A 19,295-nucleotide genomic window follows, 5' to 3' on the forward strand; every position below is an offset into this window, starting at 1 on the left:
CCCCCAAGGGCAAAATAGGGGTATATGCTGCCTTCTTCATCTATGGGAATCTCAGGTTCCCACTGACGAAGTTTGTATACTGTGTTTTGGAGAGACACGGTGTACACCTGACGGAGGTACACCCAATGCGCGATCGCCAAGATCCGCCATTTTGAATGGGTGTGCCTCATTCTTGGCGTGGAGCCCCATGTCGACCGCCTGATGACCTTCTACTTGAGGTGCATCCAAGGCTGGTACACCCTGGTCACCCGGATCAAGGGTTTGAAGATCTGCGCTACCGAGCGCAGTCTTCGGTCTTGGAAGCGGGAGTTCTTTTACATCTCTGCCCGTGTCGTCCCTATTGCGATGACATTCAAGAACGGGAGAGCACTCCCCAGCCTTCACGCCTCCAACTACCAGGAGGCGGAATGGTTTTCCAAGATTTCCCGGATCCAGACTCCGGTTTACCGCTTTACGGAGTCCGGGATGGTGATGCTCGGTATGAGCCGGGTGTGGAAGGATGCTGGGGTGGAGGCGCCACAGATTCCCATCGTCCTTGAATACGGTTTGAACTTTATCCCTTACGGTATGCTCCGCCTTCTTTGTTGATTTAGGGTTTTTCTTCTAACTCTTTTTTTATTTCAGAGGGGAATGACTTGCAATCGCTCCTGCATCCGCGGGAAGCTGGTGGTCCCGCTCGGCTGGGTACTCGTGCTCTTGATGAGAACGAGTTGCCCATCCTCGAGCAAACGGCGGATCGGTTTGTGGAGGTCTATCCGCCAGGCCACGAGATACTGAGCGCCACGCGGCCAGGTAAAAGATTATTTAACCCTCGCCCTCTCAATGCTCAAACCTCTGCTGGAATTCCTCTAATCTTGTCATCTTCTGATGAGGAATCCGCAGATGGTCCTTTCCTTGCGCGGAAGAAGAAGGCTGCTGGCGGGAAGGGTAAGGCGAAGGTTGCCTCCACTGCCGATCAAGGGAACCGATCCGAGTCTGAGACAGAAAGTGGAGAGGCGGCGGGGAACCCTGGTGGTGGTGAGACCACTGCTCCGGAGGTTGAGACGGCTGTCACCTCCGAGCCACCCAGGACGACGACGGTGACCGGTATGAAGAGGCCGGCTCCATCGGGTTCGTCCCCGCCTGTTCGCACCTTCAAGCTCAAGAGAACTCGTAAGTATAATCATTTACTTTAATTTCATATCTTTCCGCCATTATGCTTATATATCTTGTCTTCGTGCAGGTGTGGATGCTACCGCATTCCAGAGTGGAGCGGGAGGGAGCAGCTCTGGACCCATGAAGGTAGGTTTGGTCAACCTACCCGAGGCGATGACCCATGCGGCTACGCCTGTTTTCAGTACTGGTTCAGTTGCTCATCCCGTTGAGCCAACTGTTCCAGCTGTAACATCATCCCCGCCGGCTGTCAGTGCCATTTTCACAGAATCCATCACTGAGCCGGCGGTGATTTCTCTTGCGGGTTCTTCCGCAGCAACATCCACGGTTGTTAGTTCACCTCCGGTGAGTTCACCTCCGTTGGTTTCCACTGCGGCGGCCTCCACCATGCCTCCTCCGGCGCCGGCGACTACGGCCGGTCCTTCAGGTACGTTCGGGGTTGGGGCGTCTAGCCAATCCTTGCCTCCTTCCCGTCTCCCTGACCTTTTGGATGGATATCCCTTAGGTTCAGGTGTTGGGTTTGGTGGCTATCGGCCTGTTGTAGACCCTACAGGTGCGTAGGGTTATTTTGGCCTATATCCCTTTTATCATTTCTTTCTCTAACTGTTTTTTGTTTTATTGCAGTTCGTGATTCCAACGAGGTGTACGCTCCTCGGTGGAATATCCGCCGGGGAACGACCCTCCGGACTGCTGAGGAGTGCGTCGAATGGGCGCGTCACGCCGCCCCAAGCGGTGCGCTGGGGGAGGCCATGGCCAGCTACCAGGAAGGTAGGCTGTCCAACGAGCTCCGAATCCTCCTCGCCCGGATGCAGCCGCGCGTCGAGCTACTTTGTCGTGAAAACGACAAGTTAAAGACGGCGCGTAGCCTGGAAGTGGCTCAAGCGCGGGCCATCCGGGAGGAGAATAAGAAGCTTGCCGCCGTTGCTGCGGAAAAGGAGAAGGCCTTCAAGGCCCTCGAGGTTGAAGTTCAGGCCCGGCTCGAGGCCCGTTCCAAGGCTGCCCAAGCTGTTAACGAACAACTTCGGTTGGCCAAGGAAACTGCACGGAACGCAACCGAGAGGGCCACCAAGGCTGAAGCTGTTGCTGAGCCTCTACGCATCGAGAATGAGGAACTTAAAGCCAAATTAGAGAGGCTCCAGCAGGCTCATGATGCCTTGGCCATGGAAGATGCCAAGAAGCTCCAAGAGATCTTGGACCAGAGGGAGGTGCTTGACCACACTGAGCGTAAGCTAAAGGGCGTTGAAGAGGCCGCAGCTAAAGATGTGTTGCTTGCCAACCTTACAAAGAACGAAGCCGAACGCGCCCGTAATGAAGCTCAAGCTGCCCTCCAGGAGGCTCTGGTTACCAAGGAATGGCTTCTTCGAGAAGCGTTGTCTCAGGTATGCGCAGTTTCACAATTTCTTTACACTTTCCCTTACACGTAGAGTTTTTGATATACTTCTGTTTTGTAGGTTGTGCATCGGGTCTTCACGAACACATCATATGACGATGCGATGAGCGCAGCCCTCAACGCTTCTAATGAGGATGGGGAAAAGGCTGGCTTCCTGCTTGGTCTAGGGTTTGTTGAACAAGGCATCCCGCCTTCCAACTTCCCTCTTTATGATGTGGATACTGAAGCTGCTTATGACCAAGCAGTGAATCAGTATGCTGCCTTCCCGCATCCGGTGGTGGAGAAGGTGAACGAGATTACTGCCGCTGATGATGGGCTAGCTATCCTCAAGGCTTTCCTTGAAACGCCACACTCTACTGATGGTGCGGTCCAAGTAGGAGTGGTCCTGAAGCTTGATCCTTTAGATCCCTCTCCACCATTAGAGTAGATTTTTATTTTTGCACAGATTTACTCTTGTATGCGGGTATATGCCCGACAATTCTTGTAATATTTGAATTTTGATGAAATAAAGATTATTTGTTAATGCCTTGCCTTGTTTATTTCACGCATATTTTGGTTTAACTTAGCAATTTCTTGAGTACTTGGATAAGTTAACTTTTCAACGTGGCAAATAATAAGTTAAAGTTTTGCTTCCTCTTTCGTGATTGTGCGGGTAAGACCGTCACTTTCACTTAGTAGGATGGCTAAACTTTACCTATATCTGACATGCGTGGAGGTTTTCCTCATCTTTTCCTTAGAAATTTTATAAGTATTTTGAATAAGTTAACCTTCCGACGCGCGGTTGTCAATAGGTTAATGTTAAGTTTCCTCTATCATGATTGTGCGGGTAGGACCGTCACTTTCATTTAGTGGGATGACCAAACTTCACCTATAACTGACCTGCGTGAAGGTTTTCCTTATCTTTTCCTTAGAAATTTTTACCGTTTTATGTGTTTATGCGGGTTTTGCCGCCTTCCACACGCAACGACTTACTTCTTCCCATAATTATGCGGTGAATACCGGCATATCAGTGTGGGAAGTTCATAAGTATAACGGTAAGGCTATCAACACAATGTGATAAAGGAGAATCATTTCCATTAGAAGTGGCTCTAGGCCTTTTCTTTATAAGTTTGGAATTGATCTACATGTAACATTTGCGTAATTGAGCTCCGTTCCATGTTCTTGGGATGGGAGTGCCATCGAGCCTTTCGAGCCGGTATGCGCCCTTTCCCAAAACTTCTTTGATAATGTACGGTCCTTCCCAGACCGGTGCCAGCTTTCCTGGGCGCTCTTGGTTTGAAGCCTCGTTGTTACGCAATATGTAGTCTCCTACATTGAAGTTGCAGAGTTTTACCCGCGTGTTGTAGTACTTTTGCATTTTTCGCTTGTAGTTCTCTTCACGCGCTGCGGCTAAGTCTCTGCGTTCTTCGGTTAGCATAAGGTCTAACCGTCTTTCCGCATCATTGTCTTCTGGCTGAATCAAGACCCTTGGTGAGGGTAAACCAATTTCGACCGGGACCATGGCTTCAGTGCCATAAGTGAGGCTGAACGGGGTTTCTCCCGTACTGGCCTTTTTCAGCGTTCTGTTTGCCCAAAGGACGTGTGGTACTTCGTCCACCCAGCCGGATCTGTGTTCCAAGAGTCTTTTCTTTATGCCTTCGACGATGCTTTTATTTGCTCTTTCCACCTCACCGTTACCTTGCAGGTGTGCCACTGAGGTAAAGGTGTGGGTGATTTGAAGTTCTTCCAGCCACTTTTGTAGCTTCTTGTCAGCAAAGTTGGTGCCGTTATCGCTCACCAAAGTCTGTGGAAGTCCAAAACGACAAATAATAAATTCCCAAATAAATTTTTTAATATGTTTTGCGGTTGTTTGGGCTAAGGGTTTTGCTTCTATCCACTTAGTGAAGTAATCAATGGCTACCACTAGAAATTGAACGTTTCCTGCTGCAGTGGGAAATGGGCCTGTCACATCGATGGCCCACTTCTGGAATGGCCATGAGGAGGTGACTGGAACAAGTTCATTCTTCGGGCGATGCGTGTTGGGTGCGTAGAGCTGGCAAGACCTACACTTTATGACGTATGCCAGCGCATCCGTATGCATCCCCGGCCAAAAGTATCCCGCGTTGTTTAGCTTAGCTACAATAGCGCGTGGACCTGCGTGTACTCCACAGATGCCCTCGTGTACTTCCCTTAGGAGGTAGCTAGCATCTTGGTTGTCCACGCATCTTAGGAGTGGGCCAAGAAAGTTACGTCTGTAAAGGATGTTATCGATGAGTTAATAGTTCAGTGCTTTACAGCGTATTTTTCTTGCCTGTATTTTTGACTCTGGTAGTATACCCGCCGCAAGGTAATTTATTATTGGTGTCATCCACGTTTCTGTACCAGTTTGGATGACACAGATTTCCTTGTGCGGGACTGATGGTGCTCCAAGGAGTTCAATACGGATGTCCTTTCCCAAGTGGGTGAAGGCTAATGATGCAAGCTTGCTTAACGCATCCGCAGATTTGTTTTCGCTACGCTTGACGTGTATGACTTTACAATTATTAAAATCGCGCATAAGGGTTTTTGCTTGTGCGAGGTACAGGGCCATTGTGTCGTTCACGGCCGTGTACGTCCCGTTTATTTGGTTGGCTACTAACATGGAATCCACGTGGGCTTCCAAGTTTTTCACTCCCATCTTACGCGCAATTCTCAGCCCGGCCAAGAATGCTTCATACTCTGCTTCGTTATTCGTACTTGGAAAATCCAGTCGAATAGCGTAAGTGTATTCTTGGCCTGCTGGGTTGGTTAGTTTCAACCCTGCGCCTGATCCCTCGTTGCTGGCTGCTCCATCAGTGTAGAGTCGCCAGACATCATTGATGTCCTGTGCTGGGGAGGGTTGAGCCTCCTCCTGGCACTCTTTCTCTCGCGAAGCGGGGACTTCTGCAATAAAGTTGGCCAAGACCTGGCCTTTTATGGCTGGTCTCGGCTTGTATTTTATCGCGTATTCTCCCAGCTCAATTGCCCATTTGGCTAGGCGTCCCGATAACTCGGGTTTGCCTAGAACGTTTGCAAGTTTGAAGTTGGTGAGAATGGTGATTGGGTGACCTTGGACATATCGTCTTAGCCTGCGTGAAGCCTGTACAAGCCCTAAGACTAATTTTTCCAGGGTAGAGTACCGGGTTTCTACGTTTGTTAGGACACGGCTAACATAGTAAATAGGCATCTGGATACCTTTTCGCTCTACTAGCAGGACTGCCCCGGTTGCTCTATCTGTGGCGGAAAGGTATATGATTAATTCCTCCCCAGCTTCTGGTGCTGTGAGCGTTGGGAGTTCGATCAAGCGTGACCGAATTTCCTGAAAAGCTGCTTCCGCTTCTGGTGTCCAGCGGAAGTGCGTTTTCTTTAAACAGTTTCTCAATGTTGACACGAATGGGAACGACCTATCCGCATGGTTTGACAAAAAGCGGTTAAGTGCGACTAGGCGTCCATTCAGTGTCTGAGCTTGCTTGATGGTAGTAGGTGATTCCATTTTGATAATGGCTTCGACCTTTTCAGGGTTCGCTCTGAAGCCATCTTTAGTAACAATGACTCCTAAGAACTTCCATTCTTCCATCCCAAAGGAACACTTGCTCGGGTTGAGCTTCATGTTTATCTTTCTGAGCGTGTTGAAAGTTTCTTCGATGTCTTTCAACATCGCTTCTGGCTCAGGGCTTTTGATGACCAAGTCATCCATGTAGACTTCCAAGTTTCTCCCAATTTGAGCATGAAACTCTTTGTCCATCAGGCGTTGGTATGTGGACCCTGCATTCTTAATCCGAATGGCATCATTTGATAACAAAATGTGCCATCGGGCGTCCGAAATGCGGTTTTGTCCTGATCATCTACGGCCATGTGGATTTGATGGTACCCCTTATATGCGTCAAGGAAGCACTTAAGGCGAAACGGTGCTAATGAATCCACTTTGAGGTCAATTTCGGGTAACGGGTAACAATCTTTGGGGCATGCTTTGTTTAAATCTTTGAAATCTATGCACATGCGCCATTGTTTGTTAGCCTTCGGTACCATAACGGGATTTGCAACCCATGTTTGATATCTACTAACGCGTACGATGCCCGCGTCGAGGAGTTCCTTGACTTGGGTTCTACACGCGTTAGCTTGTTCCGCCCCCATTACTCTGCGCTTTTGTATGACTGGCGTAAAAGCCGGGTCACACTTGAGCCTATGCTCTGCTTTACTTCGAGGTACACCAGTCATGTCAGCTGGTGTCCACGCGAAGATGTCAGCGTTTTTCTGTAGTAAGCGTTTGAGTAAGGTGCGCGTAGGATCAATGATTGTTGGGCCAATGGTAACAGCCTGGTCAGGGTATTTGCCATTGAGGGCCCATTTTTCTGGTTCGGTGATGGTTGGTTTAGCCATCTTTGGTTTGGGTTTAGATGAGATAGATGCGATGCATACCTGGGGGATACCGGTGATCATCGCTACACCCTCAGCAGTTGGCCATCCCATCATGCCGTGGACTGAAGATACCACGGCGTTGAATCTTGCCATCCCGTCTCTCCCGAAGAGAATGTCGTATGTGTGGTGTGGCTTCCTCATTACGACGAAGTCCACGTCTTCTGTGCGGGAGTGTTTGTGCTGCCGTCGAACCCTTCCATTGAGGCGTAGACCGTTTCCAGGCGTTCCTTGTTTTCGTCGTCTAGCTTGTCGAAGAACTGCCTGTACATAACCGTTGACGAGGCGCCGTTGTCAGCAAGAGTGCGGGAAGTGATGTAGTGCCCCAGCTGGCTTTTGATGACGATAGGGCCTTCTTTGCTGGGTCCTCCTGGCACTCGCGGGAAGCGCACCTCAGCTTCCTTCCACGCGCATGGTTCTGTCGTTCGTCCTTTTCTTCCTCTGATGTTACTGTGAACCATGTGGATGCTGATGTCAACGGGCTTTCGTCCGTTGCCTTTGTACCGGTTATCATTCCTCCCTCCATTCTTGATTGATGCCACAAGGTGTGCAAGTCTTCCATCCTTGACGAATGTTTCAACAATATCCTTCAAGGATGTACACTCCTCAGTGTTGTGACCCTTTGTCCCGTGGAAGTCACAGGATTTGCTCTGATCCGCATTAGGTCGCTGCCGGATTATTGGAGCTTTTGGCCATGGGAGTTTTTCGGTGGCAAATATGTCCGTGACGCTTTTGGTGAGTGGCGTCCACCTGTGTTTTCGGCTTGAAGGGTGCGTGTTATCCCTTCCGCCTACTAGAGGGCGAGAGCTGGATGAGGTGTCAAAGTTTACCCTTGACTGCCAAATACCTAGCTTCCTCTTTTTGTTTTGCCGGGCGGTCCGAACGTTGTTTTCTCTAGTCCTCTGCGTGTAGAGGTGTGTGTTCTGGGGAAGATCCCTTCCCAGTTGCTTCTCCGTTTCGGCAAAGCGCTTGGCCGCCGTCATGATGGCATCCCATGTGGATGGCATGCCGTCCTTACCCGTCAACGTGCGGATAAGCTCTGGGTACTCGGCGCCCTGGATAAAAGCGGCGCTAACAAGATCTTCGCTTATGGTGCCCAGACTCAGCTTTTTGGAGTTGAAGCGAGTGATGAAGTCTAGTAAAGATTCATCTTCCTCTCTAACGCAGTTGAGGATCGTCCACTGCTCTTCAGTATATTTCCTCTGTTGACTGAAGTGTTGGCTGAACTTGTGTTGAAAGTCTGCCCAATCATAAATGTGGTGAACCGGTAAACGATCAAACCACGCCCTGGCCGCTCCAACCAGCGTCATCTGGAACATATAACACCACGTGGGTTCCGTCCAGTTGCTGACGGTTGCCCCCGCTATGAATCTGTTCAAGTGATCGTCTGGGTCGGATATACCGTCATAAGTGCCGATGTTAGACATCTGTTTGGCACTTCTCGGGGCGATTGCTTCCGCAATGTCCCTTGCAAACTTGGATGTTCCCGCATTTGCAGCAGTGGGTTTAAAGGTTTTGGAGAAGTCACGTGGGTTTCCCCCCGCGTTCCTTGGTTTGAAGGTTTCTCCGAAATTCCTTCTCGGTTGGAAGTCCGTTTCCTTACGCTTCCCTTTCGCCCTATGGCGAGGGTTTGCGTCGGTGTCGGATTCCTCCCGATCATCGTCCGAGCACTCGCACTCACTGCTCATGTTGAGCTGTTGTCGAGTCCTTCCGAATTCGTCAGCCTGCTGGAGTGAACGCAAGCGTTCATCCAACTCAGCTTGGAATTCCTTCTGACGTGCTTCGGCCCACGCTTTAACTTGATCGAGTGTTTGGCGGGGGAGCCTCGTCTGTTTCTCCAACTGGGCATCGGTGAATCCCAGTGAAAGATTGTTTACTGAACTTGCCCCGGCTTGGGTAACCGGGGTAGTGTTCGTAAAATTTGTGTAACCACCGGTGTTCCCCCCAGTAGCTGGGGTTGTGGTTACCGGGGTTTCTTGGTCACTCACTGGCCTTGGGACCGGAGTAACGTTAACCATCTTTTCAGAGGTTTTGAAAAAACTGAGAAAATTAGTTCTAACTTTTATGCACGGATGGCGCCAATGAAGAAACACTAAGTGACACCGGGCAGATTACGGATAATCTGGGGGCTAAGTAATGTTTCCCACGAGGGTTAGGTCCGGCAAAGATGGATGTTTTTCAGATGACCTGCAAAACAGACACCGTGAGCTCGTCACTGAGAAGGGGGGGGGGGGTTCCTCCTTGTGACCACCCTCCGGCGTGAGAATTAGACTAGATTGCTCTGAATATAAGTGTATATTGAGAGAAATAGCTAGTGAAGGTAAGATACAAGATAATCATACCGTTCCAAGATGTTGGAGTATTTATAGCCGAAGGTAGGTTTCCAAGCAGGTACAGCCAGCTGTATAATATTCCTTTTCCACCAACTGTGGGCTACGCACGTGCCATGCTGGTAGTTGGTGGGTAGGCAGCGGCTGATAGTGACATTTTGTACTAGAGCGTGCTCCTCGTACTGTTGTCGGTGAGCTGTCACCCTGTGATTGGTTCATGGGCTGCTTTGGTCAGATCTTGTCTATTTTGTCCATACCTTGGTAGGTATAGTACAAAAGATCTTCCAGAAGCGTACGGACTGGCTCATTTGGGCGGGAGTATTCCCGCCTTGCTCATTCCTTCAGGCGACTACTGAATTATTTAGTGCCTTGTGCGTGTAGCCTTGCTATTAGTGCGGGTAGCCTTCCCTGATGGCTTGTATCCGCAACTGCGGGAACAGGCGGGGTACTTCACCATTGGGAGGCTTTTCCTGCGGGAACAGCTGGCGTACTGCGCGTAAGGTCTTCTCTGAGCATGGTTGGTCCTGCGGAACCAGTTGGTCCTTGCGCAGACGTCCCTCCAAGGTGAGTCTTGCGGGTCCAACTGGGCTCTGCTGGGACCTACCTCTTCAAAGATGGTGGAACACCGTGACCAAAACCAAGAACGCCGTGTTGTTCGTCGTTCAATATGGAAAAATGTTACCACCAAAATTGAAGAAAACTGAACCAAATTTTGTTTATGTTACATGCATCTACAGTTGAAATCCGTTCGACCTTCTAAGTTGAATTGTTGTATATTTGTGAAAGATTATACCAGTATCCTTTCTGCATATGTTTCTCATCAAACTTCTCAATAGGAAAACCGAATGCGAGTAATTAAGAAAAAAAATTGTTTGCCAACATATAGTAGTAAAATGGATGGAGACTGAAAACACTAGTCAAAAGCCATCACATGTACCAATATTGGAGGAGATAATGCTTTTTCTTTAAGAACATCAACTTTTCTACTCCTAAAAGACCAATGCCACCTTACTTGATTATTCAATGCAATGCCGCGATCTTCCTAACACAGCCACAGAAAAAGCTTTTCACCTCCCGTGACGTTGTAGTAAGCAAGAGATAATTTGTCTTTGAAATAACCCGCCTTCCCACCCAGCATCTGCATGCACCGGCTTTATGCTTTCAATCCTTTCCTTGACAGCATTTATAAAATCTTGCTCTGTGGTCTTGAAAACCTCAGGATGTGTACGAGCAAGACCGGCAATAACTGTTGAAATTTCGTCATCTTGGGCAAGTGCAGTCTCAGTCTCCTCCCTGATCTTGGCAAACAGCAACTGCTTTTGTTCTTTATGCTTAGGGTCTTGCATATGCTCGAACATGTAACATACATAAATCGGTTTACCAGTGACGGGTGAAACGACAGACGGAGCATGCCTTTCCGCGAATGTCTTATACCACTCCACGGGGTCCTTGGTCTGGTAACCAGCACTGGCGGCAACAGTATCGGTAAACCATTTGGGCCGAATCCTGTCGGATTTGACAAAGCCATCTTGAGCACGTAAGTCAAACATTCGGTGCAGGTAATAGGGATGGTATATGTCTCCATCATACAGAAAACCATAACCGCGCCTCAATGTTTCAGCATTGTCAGCGATCATACTTTTTTCATTCCGAAGTTCGATTAAAGCCATCCACCTCGCGACTTTGTCCACAGTTCTTTTGATGTCGGTGGGAGGAATTTTTATCCCATCGGCCTCCAAATCGTTCTCTACTTGAGATGGAGGCAACATTTTCTGCTTCAGAATCTAATATAGTGACACCCTGCAAAGAAAAAGCTACTGTTTAGATCTTTGAAGCACACATGTGCCAATTACATATCATGGATATAATAACAAAGTAGAAGCATAAATGGGTTCGTTTTTTATGAAAATATAAACTTGACAAATGCTGTTATTTAGTGGCAGGATTAAAGCATATGAAAACTACAAGTTTATCACATCGTTCATCTAGAATACCTAGCAGAGCATCGAAGAAATCATCAAACAATGTTCCAAAGTGAGCAAACGATATCGACCAATGTTTGCTACTGATCTAGACTAACAAGCAGATATAACCTATGCATTTAAAGCGGTCCAAAATCAAATACAGCAATCAAATTCCAGACCATTATTTTGCAAGGGACCGCTAACCACTTTCCCACCGCTTAGGGGTGTGTATGAAACCGAAAAACCGGAAAGAAAAGCAGAAATATCGAACTGAAAAAACCAAACTTAATTAGAAACCGACAGTTTGGTTTTGATTTTTAGTAAAACCGAAATATTGGTTTTGATTCGGTTTTGTGTCTTGTGGAAAACCGAAAAATCAAATTTTTTTGCCCGAAAATTACTAGGCCAATTACCAAGACCAGAAAAAACAGATTCCGAAGCCGAACTGAACCCAAAAACCAAAAATCCAAAACCGAAAGGTTTTCTAGAAATGGGGGTTGTTGCTATTCAAAAGGGGGTAGCGGCGCAGCTTGTTGCCCGTTTGCCTGCCACTTTATTGTAAACGTTTTCTAGAAATGGAAGTTATATGAAAGGTTTTGAAAAAACAAAAGACCGAAACTTTTTCTCTGTTTGGTTTTAGCCTAAAACCGCACCACGCACACCCCTACGGGCCCTACCTACCGCTATTGACTGCATAGGAGATAACAATTTCGACTTATGTAATTTGAGTTTTATTCAGGCATTTTATCAAACACCTATTGACCTATTGTGCATTAACCTATCATATCATGTATGAAGATAAATCATTAGCCAACGACACAGTGGGGTTAAATACAACCATGAATCGTTGGCGTATGTATATTTATACCTTGATATCAAAAACAAGCAGCCGTTGTTTGAATCAATGCGTATAATGCAATTAGGGTTTCGTTATTGATTTATTATGATGGGTTATAATTGATTTTGAACCGAAAACTGAATTAAGTAATTTGGTTCCGGTTTAAATGGTTTCGGTTCAGTTTATTTAGTTAATTTTAAATCGAATATCGGACAGGCATAACCGAGCTAATAGAATGTAGGTTCGTTAACGTATTAATTGCGAAAGAGTGTTATTTCGAGAAGTTGACCGGTCCATGAGAAATCGATTTTGAGCTTCGATAATCTAAGAATTTGATTGACGGTTTGGTGTGAAGTGTTCCTTAATCGACAATCGGTTCGGTTTCATAGTTTCAAGGTATCATTGTTTCATTTTCGCACATGCTAGAGTCTAATAACACGAATATGAAACTTAAAATATATTTTTCTATCAAAAATTGAGGTGTCCAAATCTCTGGCTTAATTGTTATCACACAAGACATGTATATAATCGTTTAGCTCACTATGAATCCAACATAACGTGTAAATATACTATACGGTTTTCAAATTTCTATTTAAAGTTGGTTTTTTCATTGAACTCATGCGTAAAAATATATGTTGTATACATGAACATGTATACAAAACAAATAACTCGATCATTTGTTATGAATCGGTGTCTTTCGTCGAGGTAAATCATAATCCGCCATCACAACATCATCATCATTCGTGGGATCGAAAACCTCTTCATCTTCAAAAGATTGAGGTAAAGAAGACATTTTTGTATCCTACAAATATATCAATAATGATCATGTCATTCTTTGTTTTTGTTCACATGATGTAAAATGTGAATTCATTTACATAAAAATATTAAACAAAAAGTTGTAATTTATCTTGAAGCAAGATATAAGATTATATGGTCAAAGTTAAAAGACAAAATTTTGATCAAAAGTTTCCTTACTTTATGGGAGTCTTCTCTCAATTACCAATGTGTGTTCATTTCCATTATACATTAGTAAAAATAAAATGTTATTATATAGAAATAATTTAGTTAAAACCTTGTATTAATAAATCCATTAATTAATTAATTAATTACCTTAAAATGTTTTCCCTTTAGCAAAGCCACATGATCATGAGAGGAAGAAGATTCAACAACTTCACTTCCTGCATATAATCATATTATTCTCATTCAGGAAAACAATACACGTTGTAAGATGATAAATATTGAATCGTGTATTGATTAAGGTTGTCATACAATCTATATAGATTATGACAAAACCCTGGAAACTTAAGATAAACCCCTGAGCTCACACTAATAATGTCTATGTCTAATAATAATATAGTCGAATACATGCAACTATAAAACATGCCTTAGCAATTAGCAAATTCACATGTATCTATATTAACATATATTGTGTCTTGTGTTCAACACATGACCAATTACACAAAATCATTTTAGTAACTAACAAAGTAACAAACCTAATTATCATCAAAATAAAAAAGGTTTTAGTCCAAAACTGCCATGCATGTTTGCATATATGTCTTATGATCTATAAATCTCTATAATCAAATGTTAATATCTAAAACATGAATTAACCGAATAATTAGTTGTGCGAGGGAGGACGCGTTCTTGGCCTTGCATAATCCGAATAAAGCACACCAAGATGTTCGTTGCGTGACGAACCTTCTATAAAAACTCGATGATCAATCTTCTTATCTTGTGTACTTAATTCTCCATATTCATTATTTGGAGATGGTGTCACATGAGGTTCAATTGTAGTTGCCTTTTCTGAAACCTGTATAGGTTATAACAAGTATGATTATAACGCGATAATATCGATCAAACACTAACTTTATATAGTTTTAGAGAAAGTGAGTAACCTGGAGATTAGAAGAAGGGTTAACGATGGCGGTTGCGGGAGGAAGAAGACGAGCATTTGAGAAATGCATGCAAATTATAAGTAGGAAGAAGGAGGATAATGAAACTACAAAAGCCATACTTAATTAGCTAGTTGCTTCACAAGTGTTTTAACTTTGCAATAAATATATATATAGGAGTTAACTTGACACTTGGTTTAAAAATAATTTACAAGTTCTCAACTTACAAACCACCCTTTATAAGTGAGACGAAATAGTATTTTTGTAACAGAAAGTAATTAAAATAGAGGTGTAATTAGACAGCTAAAAATTTTAAATTAATATTTTAAAATTGTTTTCTACCATAACTACTAACTTTCTAAAACTAATAAATAAAACTAATAAAAAATAAGTGGCCTTTAAAAAAAAATTAAAAATAAATAAGTGAGCAGGAGTACGTTATTTTTAACGGCAAAAACAGTATATAATAATAATAATAATAATAATAATAATAATAACCATTATTATTTTTTTTACCAGAGCATTAAAAACCCCTCATGCCTTCGGGCGGGGTGAGCCATCTGGGTTTTACCGGGATCGCCAAGCCAAACTCGGATGTCAATGGGGATCCCGATCATATCAACATAGTTGGCGTGAGTGGGGCGGCGGGGCGGGGTGGGCCGTGTTTGCGCAGTGAGATAATTTAACTGTGAAGTTATCGATTAAAAAAATTATTATAAAATGTATCAACAAGTGAGAAAAATTCTATATAATACACCACCAAAAAATTATCAAAATTGAAATCTACATCAATATGACCAATTTACTACCGATAATTTAGCTCTTGTATCGTTATGGAGTGGAGTTATCACACCACTGTTACATGGGCAGACGAGTTTTTACCGGCTAATCTCTCAAAATGTGATTCTAAAACTCATGTTAGACATGAAACATTATATAAAACAAATTTGAAGATCTTGCTTTAAAGGAAAGTCAATTTTGATGGAATGTATACTTTGAGGATAGTTTTAAACCGTCTAATATATTTCATTGCTAGTAGTCATTTAAATATATCTACAGTTTAAATTAAAATTGATATAGTTTTACAAGGAGGGAGAGGAGGTTATACGTTAGTATTTAAAAAATATAAAAGTAGGGTTGAACACACATGCAAATAAAGGGTTTGATGAGACTTGTGAACTCCAAAGTACCAACTATTCACAAGATCAATAAAGTGATGTGCCTTCTTTGTCCCCCATTTTCCTTCAACTATCACTTTCACACATTTGGTCCAACTCTTGGTTCTTGCTATTTTTGCTTATATATATTATTGGGTTCTTTACATAGGATCATCAAATCAATAAACTTTTATTATTTTGATGATATAATATTTATACATGTGTTTTGGTCATTGTTTTACATCTTTAACTATTTCTGTTTTACTTCAAAGAATCAAAGCTATATTTAACATTGATTTAGATGGCATGCAAACGGTTTCTATTAAGCGTGTTGACATACGTATATACGCATTTGAATTAGTAAAACAACGAGATCAAATAACCTTAAAAAAAATACACGACGGTCATCTTTGTCATTTCCAACCACGTCTTCAACCACTAGCTTGCTACCATATTTGTCGACGCCAACTCCTACTAACCATGTATGATTGGAAATGGTTTATGAAACAATTGTACGTGGTTAGTTAGAGCTGGGTGGCTAGAAATGATGAAATTGGTATATATGCGAGTGGTTTTAAGGGGATGTTAAATCGTGTTGTTTCAGTTTAATTAGAATAAAAAATATATATATTACTTAAAAAATGATGATTAAGAAGTAGAGTTATGGAATATATATATATATATATATATATATATATATATATATATATATATATATATAGGAAGGTTATTTTGAGAACCATGGTGAGTTTTAAGAACTTTAAGAACTCAATTTTGAACCAAACATTTAATTAAATGATATGAAATATGTGACTGAGATTAAATTTAATTAAAAAATGAAGCAGGAGAGAGAATAAGTATTTTTGATAATTGCACAAGTTTAAACGTTTAAAAAGTCGATTCGGTGTGTAAAAAAATACCGTAATTTTTTGTACATCACTTACACTTACGTATTACACATGTGTAAAAAAAATTCAAAAAAAAAATTGTTACGTTAAGTTCTTTCGAGTTCTTAAAACTCAAATTGGTTCTCAAAAGAAATCAATCACACACACATATATGTGTGTGTGTGTGGGGGGGGGCGGGGTTTGGGGGGTTGTTTTCGAATGTTTATCTATGAATATGATGTAGTAGGTGGATACAACTTTTTTTTTGAACAGCGAATTTCAATAAAAAGCTAGCAAGGCGCTAGAAACCGAACAACGAAACAAACTTACATATTAAAATTACACCAATCAGTCCAAGCCAAATTTTTAAACGAAGAAGAACGATTTTTAATCCAAAGGAAACCCAAAGATTTTATGTCCTCCACCGTTTTAGAAAATATAGCCGGCTTGTTTTGAACGATGACTTCGTTGCTTATCTTCCATATGCTCCAACAGGCCGTGAGGATGATCCCGTATAACGCCTTGTTTTTCTTGTTCCCCAAATTGGTAGATTCATGAATAGTGAGCAAATCTCGGACCGAGAAGACGAAGATCAGAGGAATATTACACCAATTGCTAACAAATTGCCAAACTAAAGTAGCAAAATAACATGAGGTGAAAAGATGCTCGCTCGTTTCCTCATATTCTTCACAAAGACAGCATGTGACACGTCTACATTTCGATTTGAAAGGGCCACCCGAGTTGAGAATCTATCCATTTCCGCTTTCCAAGCATGTATATTGACCTTGATAGGGACCCAATTATTCCATTTCATAATAAATGGGATAGACGAATTAGAGGATTTGAATAAAAGTTGTTTCATGGCAGCCACCGTGAAGGAACCCGTTGAACCGTTTTGCCAAACCCAAGTATCTGGCGTAAGTTTAGGAGAGACAGATTGAAGCATATTTAAGCAAATCGAAAGATCATTCAACTCGTTTTGATTCAAACTTGGCCGTTTCCACCTCCATTTCCAAACTGTGTTTCCTTCAACCATCTCGAAACGAGACTGCACTAGACACGCTTTATGTTTTTCGATCAAAAACAGGTTGGGAACGGCTTCTCTTAAGGGGACTTGCGCAACCCAAGGATCGATCCAAAATCTGATTTTATCTCCTGAGCCTAAAACACCTTTGATGAGATTGGCTAAGTTGAGGTTGGAAAAAGCAAGTTTGTTTTCCATTTTAGCAATAGCTTTCCAAGTTCCGGGAAGATTATTTGAATGAGGGAGAATAGGCCAAGATCTATTAGAAGAATGTAACGACATCACCACCTTTCTCCATAGAGTAAGCGGTTCGGTCTTAAATCTCCACCACCACTTGTTAGAAGGGCTATATTAGCATCTCTAAGTGGGGTTAGACCCAAACCTCCTGCCTCTTTGGGGGAAGTAACCCGATTCCAACTAACCCAACAAATTTTCTTTTTATCTTCATTCCCTCCCCAAAAGAAATTTCTTCTTTTCGCTTCTAATTGATCAATAATCTTACACGGAGCTTTGGAAAGGGAAAAGAAATACGTGGGAATGGTTTCCATTACCGATTTGAGAAGCGTTAATCTACCTCCAACCGATAAAACAGAAGCTTTCCAAAGAGAAAGGCGCTTATCAAAAGAATCTAGAACCGAGTTCCAATTGGCAATTCGATTCATATTTGCACCGATGGGGAGACCGAGATAAGAACAGGGAATAATACCAAGGTTGCAACCAATCAAATTTGCATAAGCCGATATCTCATCCAAGTTCACCTTTATACCCAAAAAATTAGATTTGGAATAATTAATTTGGAGGCCGGAGACTAAATGAAAACATCTTAGCAACCGGGACAGGTTAAGCACATTTTTGACTTCTTCTTTTTTGTCCACGAAATGAGTTCGTTAATAATAAGTGGGCCATCAATTATATTCCTCCCCTTTAAGAAGCCTGATTGAGTGTCTGATGTAACTGAGCTAATAACAGATTTTAGCCTATTAGCGAGAACTGCAGAGATGACTTTGCTGATGCATCCGATTAGATTAATAGGTCTGAAATCTTTGAAACCGATGGGATCGTTAACTTTGGGAAAAAGCGAGATAAACGAGGAGCTGCATCCCTTAGAAATAGATTCTGATTCATAAAAATAATGTAGTAAATTTATGAAATCAGGCCCTAGTAAGCTCCAAAACCTTTTAATGAACCGAAAGTTTAAAACCGTCAGGACCCGGGGCGCGATCGTCACCACAATCCCAACCCGCTTTTTTTATTTCATCAGCCGAAAACGGAGTGATAAGCGCACCAGCCTCCAATTCAGAAAGACGTTTAATGCCGGAACAAGTCAAATTAGGTCTAGATACAGATGTCTCTTTAAACCTATTTGAAAAAAATTTACACGCTTCCCGTTTGATTAATTTTGGATTGCTGGTCCAAACCCCGTTAACAACCATGCCATGAACCTTACTCTTGATTTCTTTACTTTTAATAAGACCATGAAAGAAAGACGAGTTGTCATCCCCGTACGAGGCCCATTTAACACGGGACAATTGTCTTAAGTCTTTTGATTTGAGGTCTGATAGGTCCGAGAGGCCCGCTTTACATTCTGCTTGAATCCATAATTCTTCTTCCGATAGATCCCTAGTTTCCGAAATACCGTCAATCTTGTACAAATCAGAGGTAAAATTTTCATAAGCCTCGTTCTCTTTTTGTTTAGTTTAAGTCCACCAACCTTTCAACCAAGTCTTAATGTGTTTTAGCTTATTAGTGAGAAGAACATCAGGAGGACCATTAAAAGAAAAAGATTCCACCGCTTTTTTAACAGTTTCTTCAAAGTCGGGCCTATCAAGCCACGAGTTAAAGACTCGAAAAGGTATAGGCCCAAAGTCGACAGGGTCTGTAGCTAAAATCATTGGGGAGTGATCCGAGAGGAAACGAGGAAGGGCGGTAAGACATGCATCCGACCAAAGTTCAATAAAATTATGATATACCAAAAAACGATCAATTTTGCTAAGTTTGACCTTCGATCCTTTTCCTTTGAAAAAAGTATATCACCTGCCTTTCATAGCATATTCGGCTAGCCCGGCAGAAAAAATGAAATCACTAAAATCTTTGGCCTCTATGGGGTTACATATCGAGTTTTTTCGGTCTTCCGGTGATCTAACCGCATTGAAATCTCCAAATAAGACCCACACCCCAGGACTAGCCTCCTTAATCAAACGAATTTCTTCCCACAACTTCTTTTTAGCTCTAATACATTGGGGGGCGT

The 19,295-nt window shown here is 43.0% G+C and overlaps 1 protein-coding gene across 1 annotated transcript; it reads right to left on the reverse strand.

Annotated features, from left to right (window-relative positions):
* Window positions 1-10,198: 10,198 nt before the first annotated feature.
* LOC143550563 (uncharacterized) lies at window positions 10,199-11,054 on the reverse strand. The gene is made up of 2 exons (XM_077041187.1): window positions 10,357-11,054; window positions 10,199-10,274 (listed from the first exon to the last, which is right to left on the reverse strand). Exons 1-2 carry the CDS (start codon window positions 11,052-11,054, stop codon window positions 10,199-10,201), a joined length of 774 nt encoding a protein of 257 aa, XP_076897302.1.
* Window positions 11,055-19,295: the final 8,241 nt, after the last annotated feature.

The sequence above is a fragment of the Bidens hawaiensis genome, unplaced genomic scaffold (genome assembly GCF_021521415.1).
Source record: "Bidens hawaiensis isolate Kalapana, Puna unplaced genomic scaffold, B.hawaiensis_p1.1 tig00016054_1, whole genome shotgun sequence".
In the NCBI taxonomy this organism is placed as follows: domain Eukaryota; kingdom Viridiplantae; phylum Streptophyta; class Magnoliopsida; order Asterales; family Asteraceae; genus Bidens; species Bidens hawaiensis.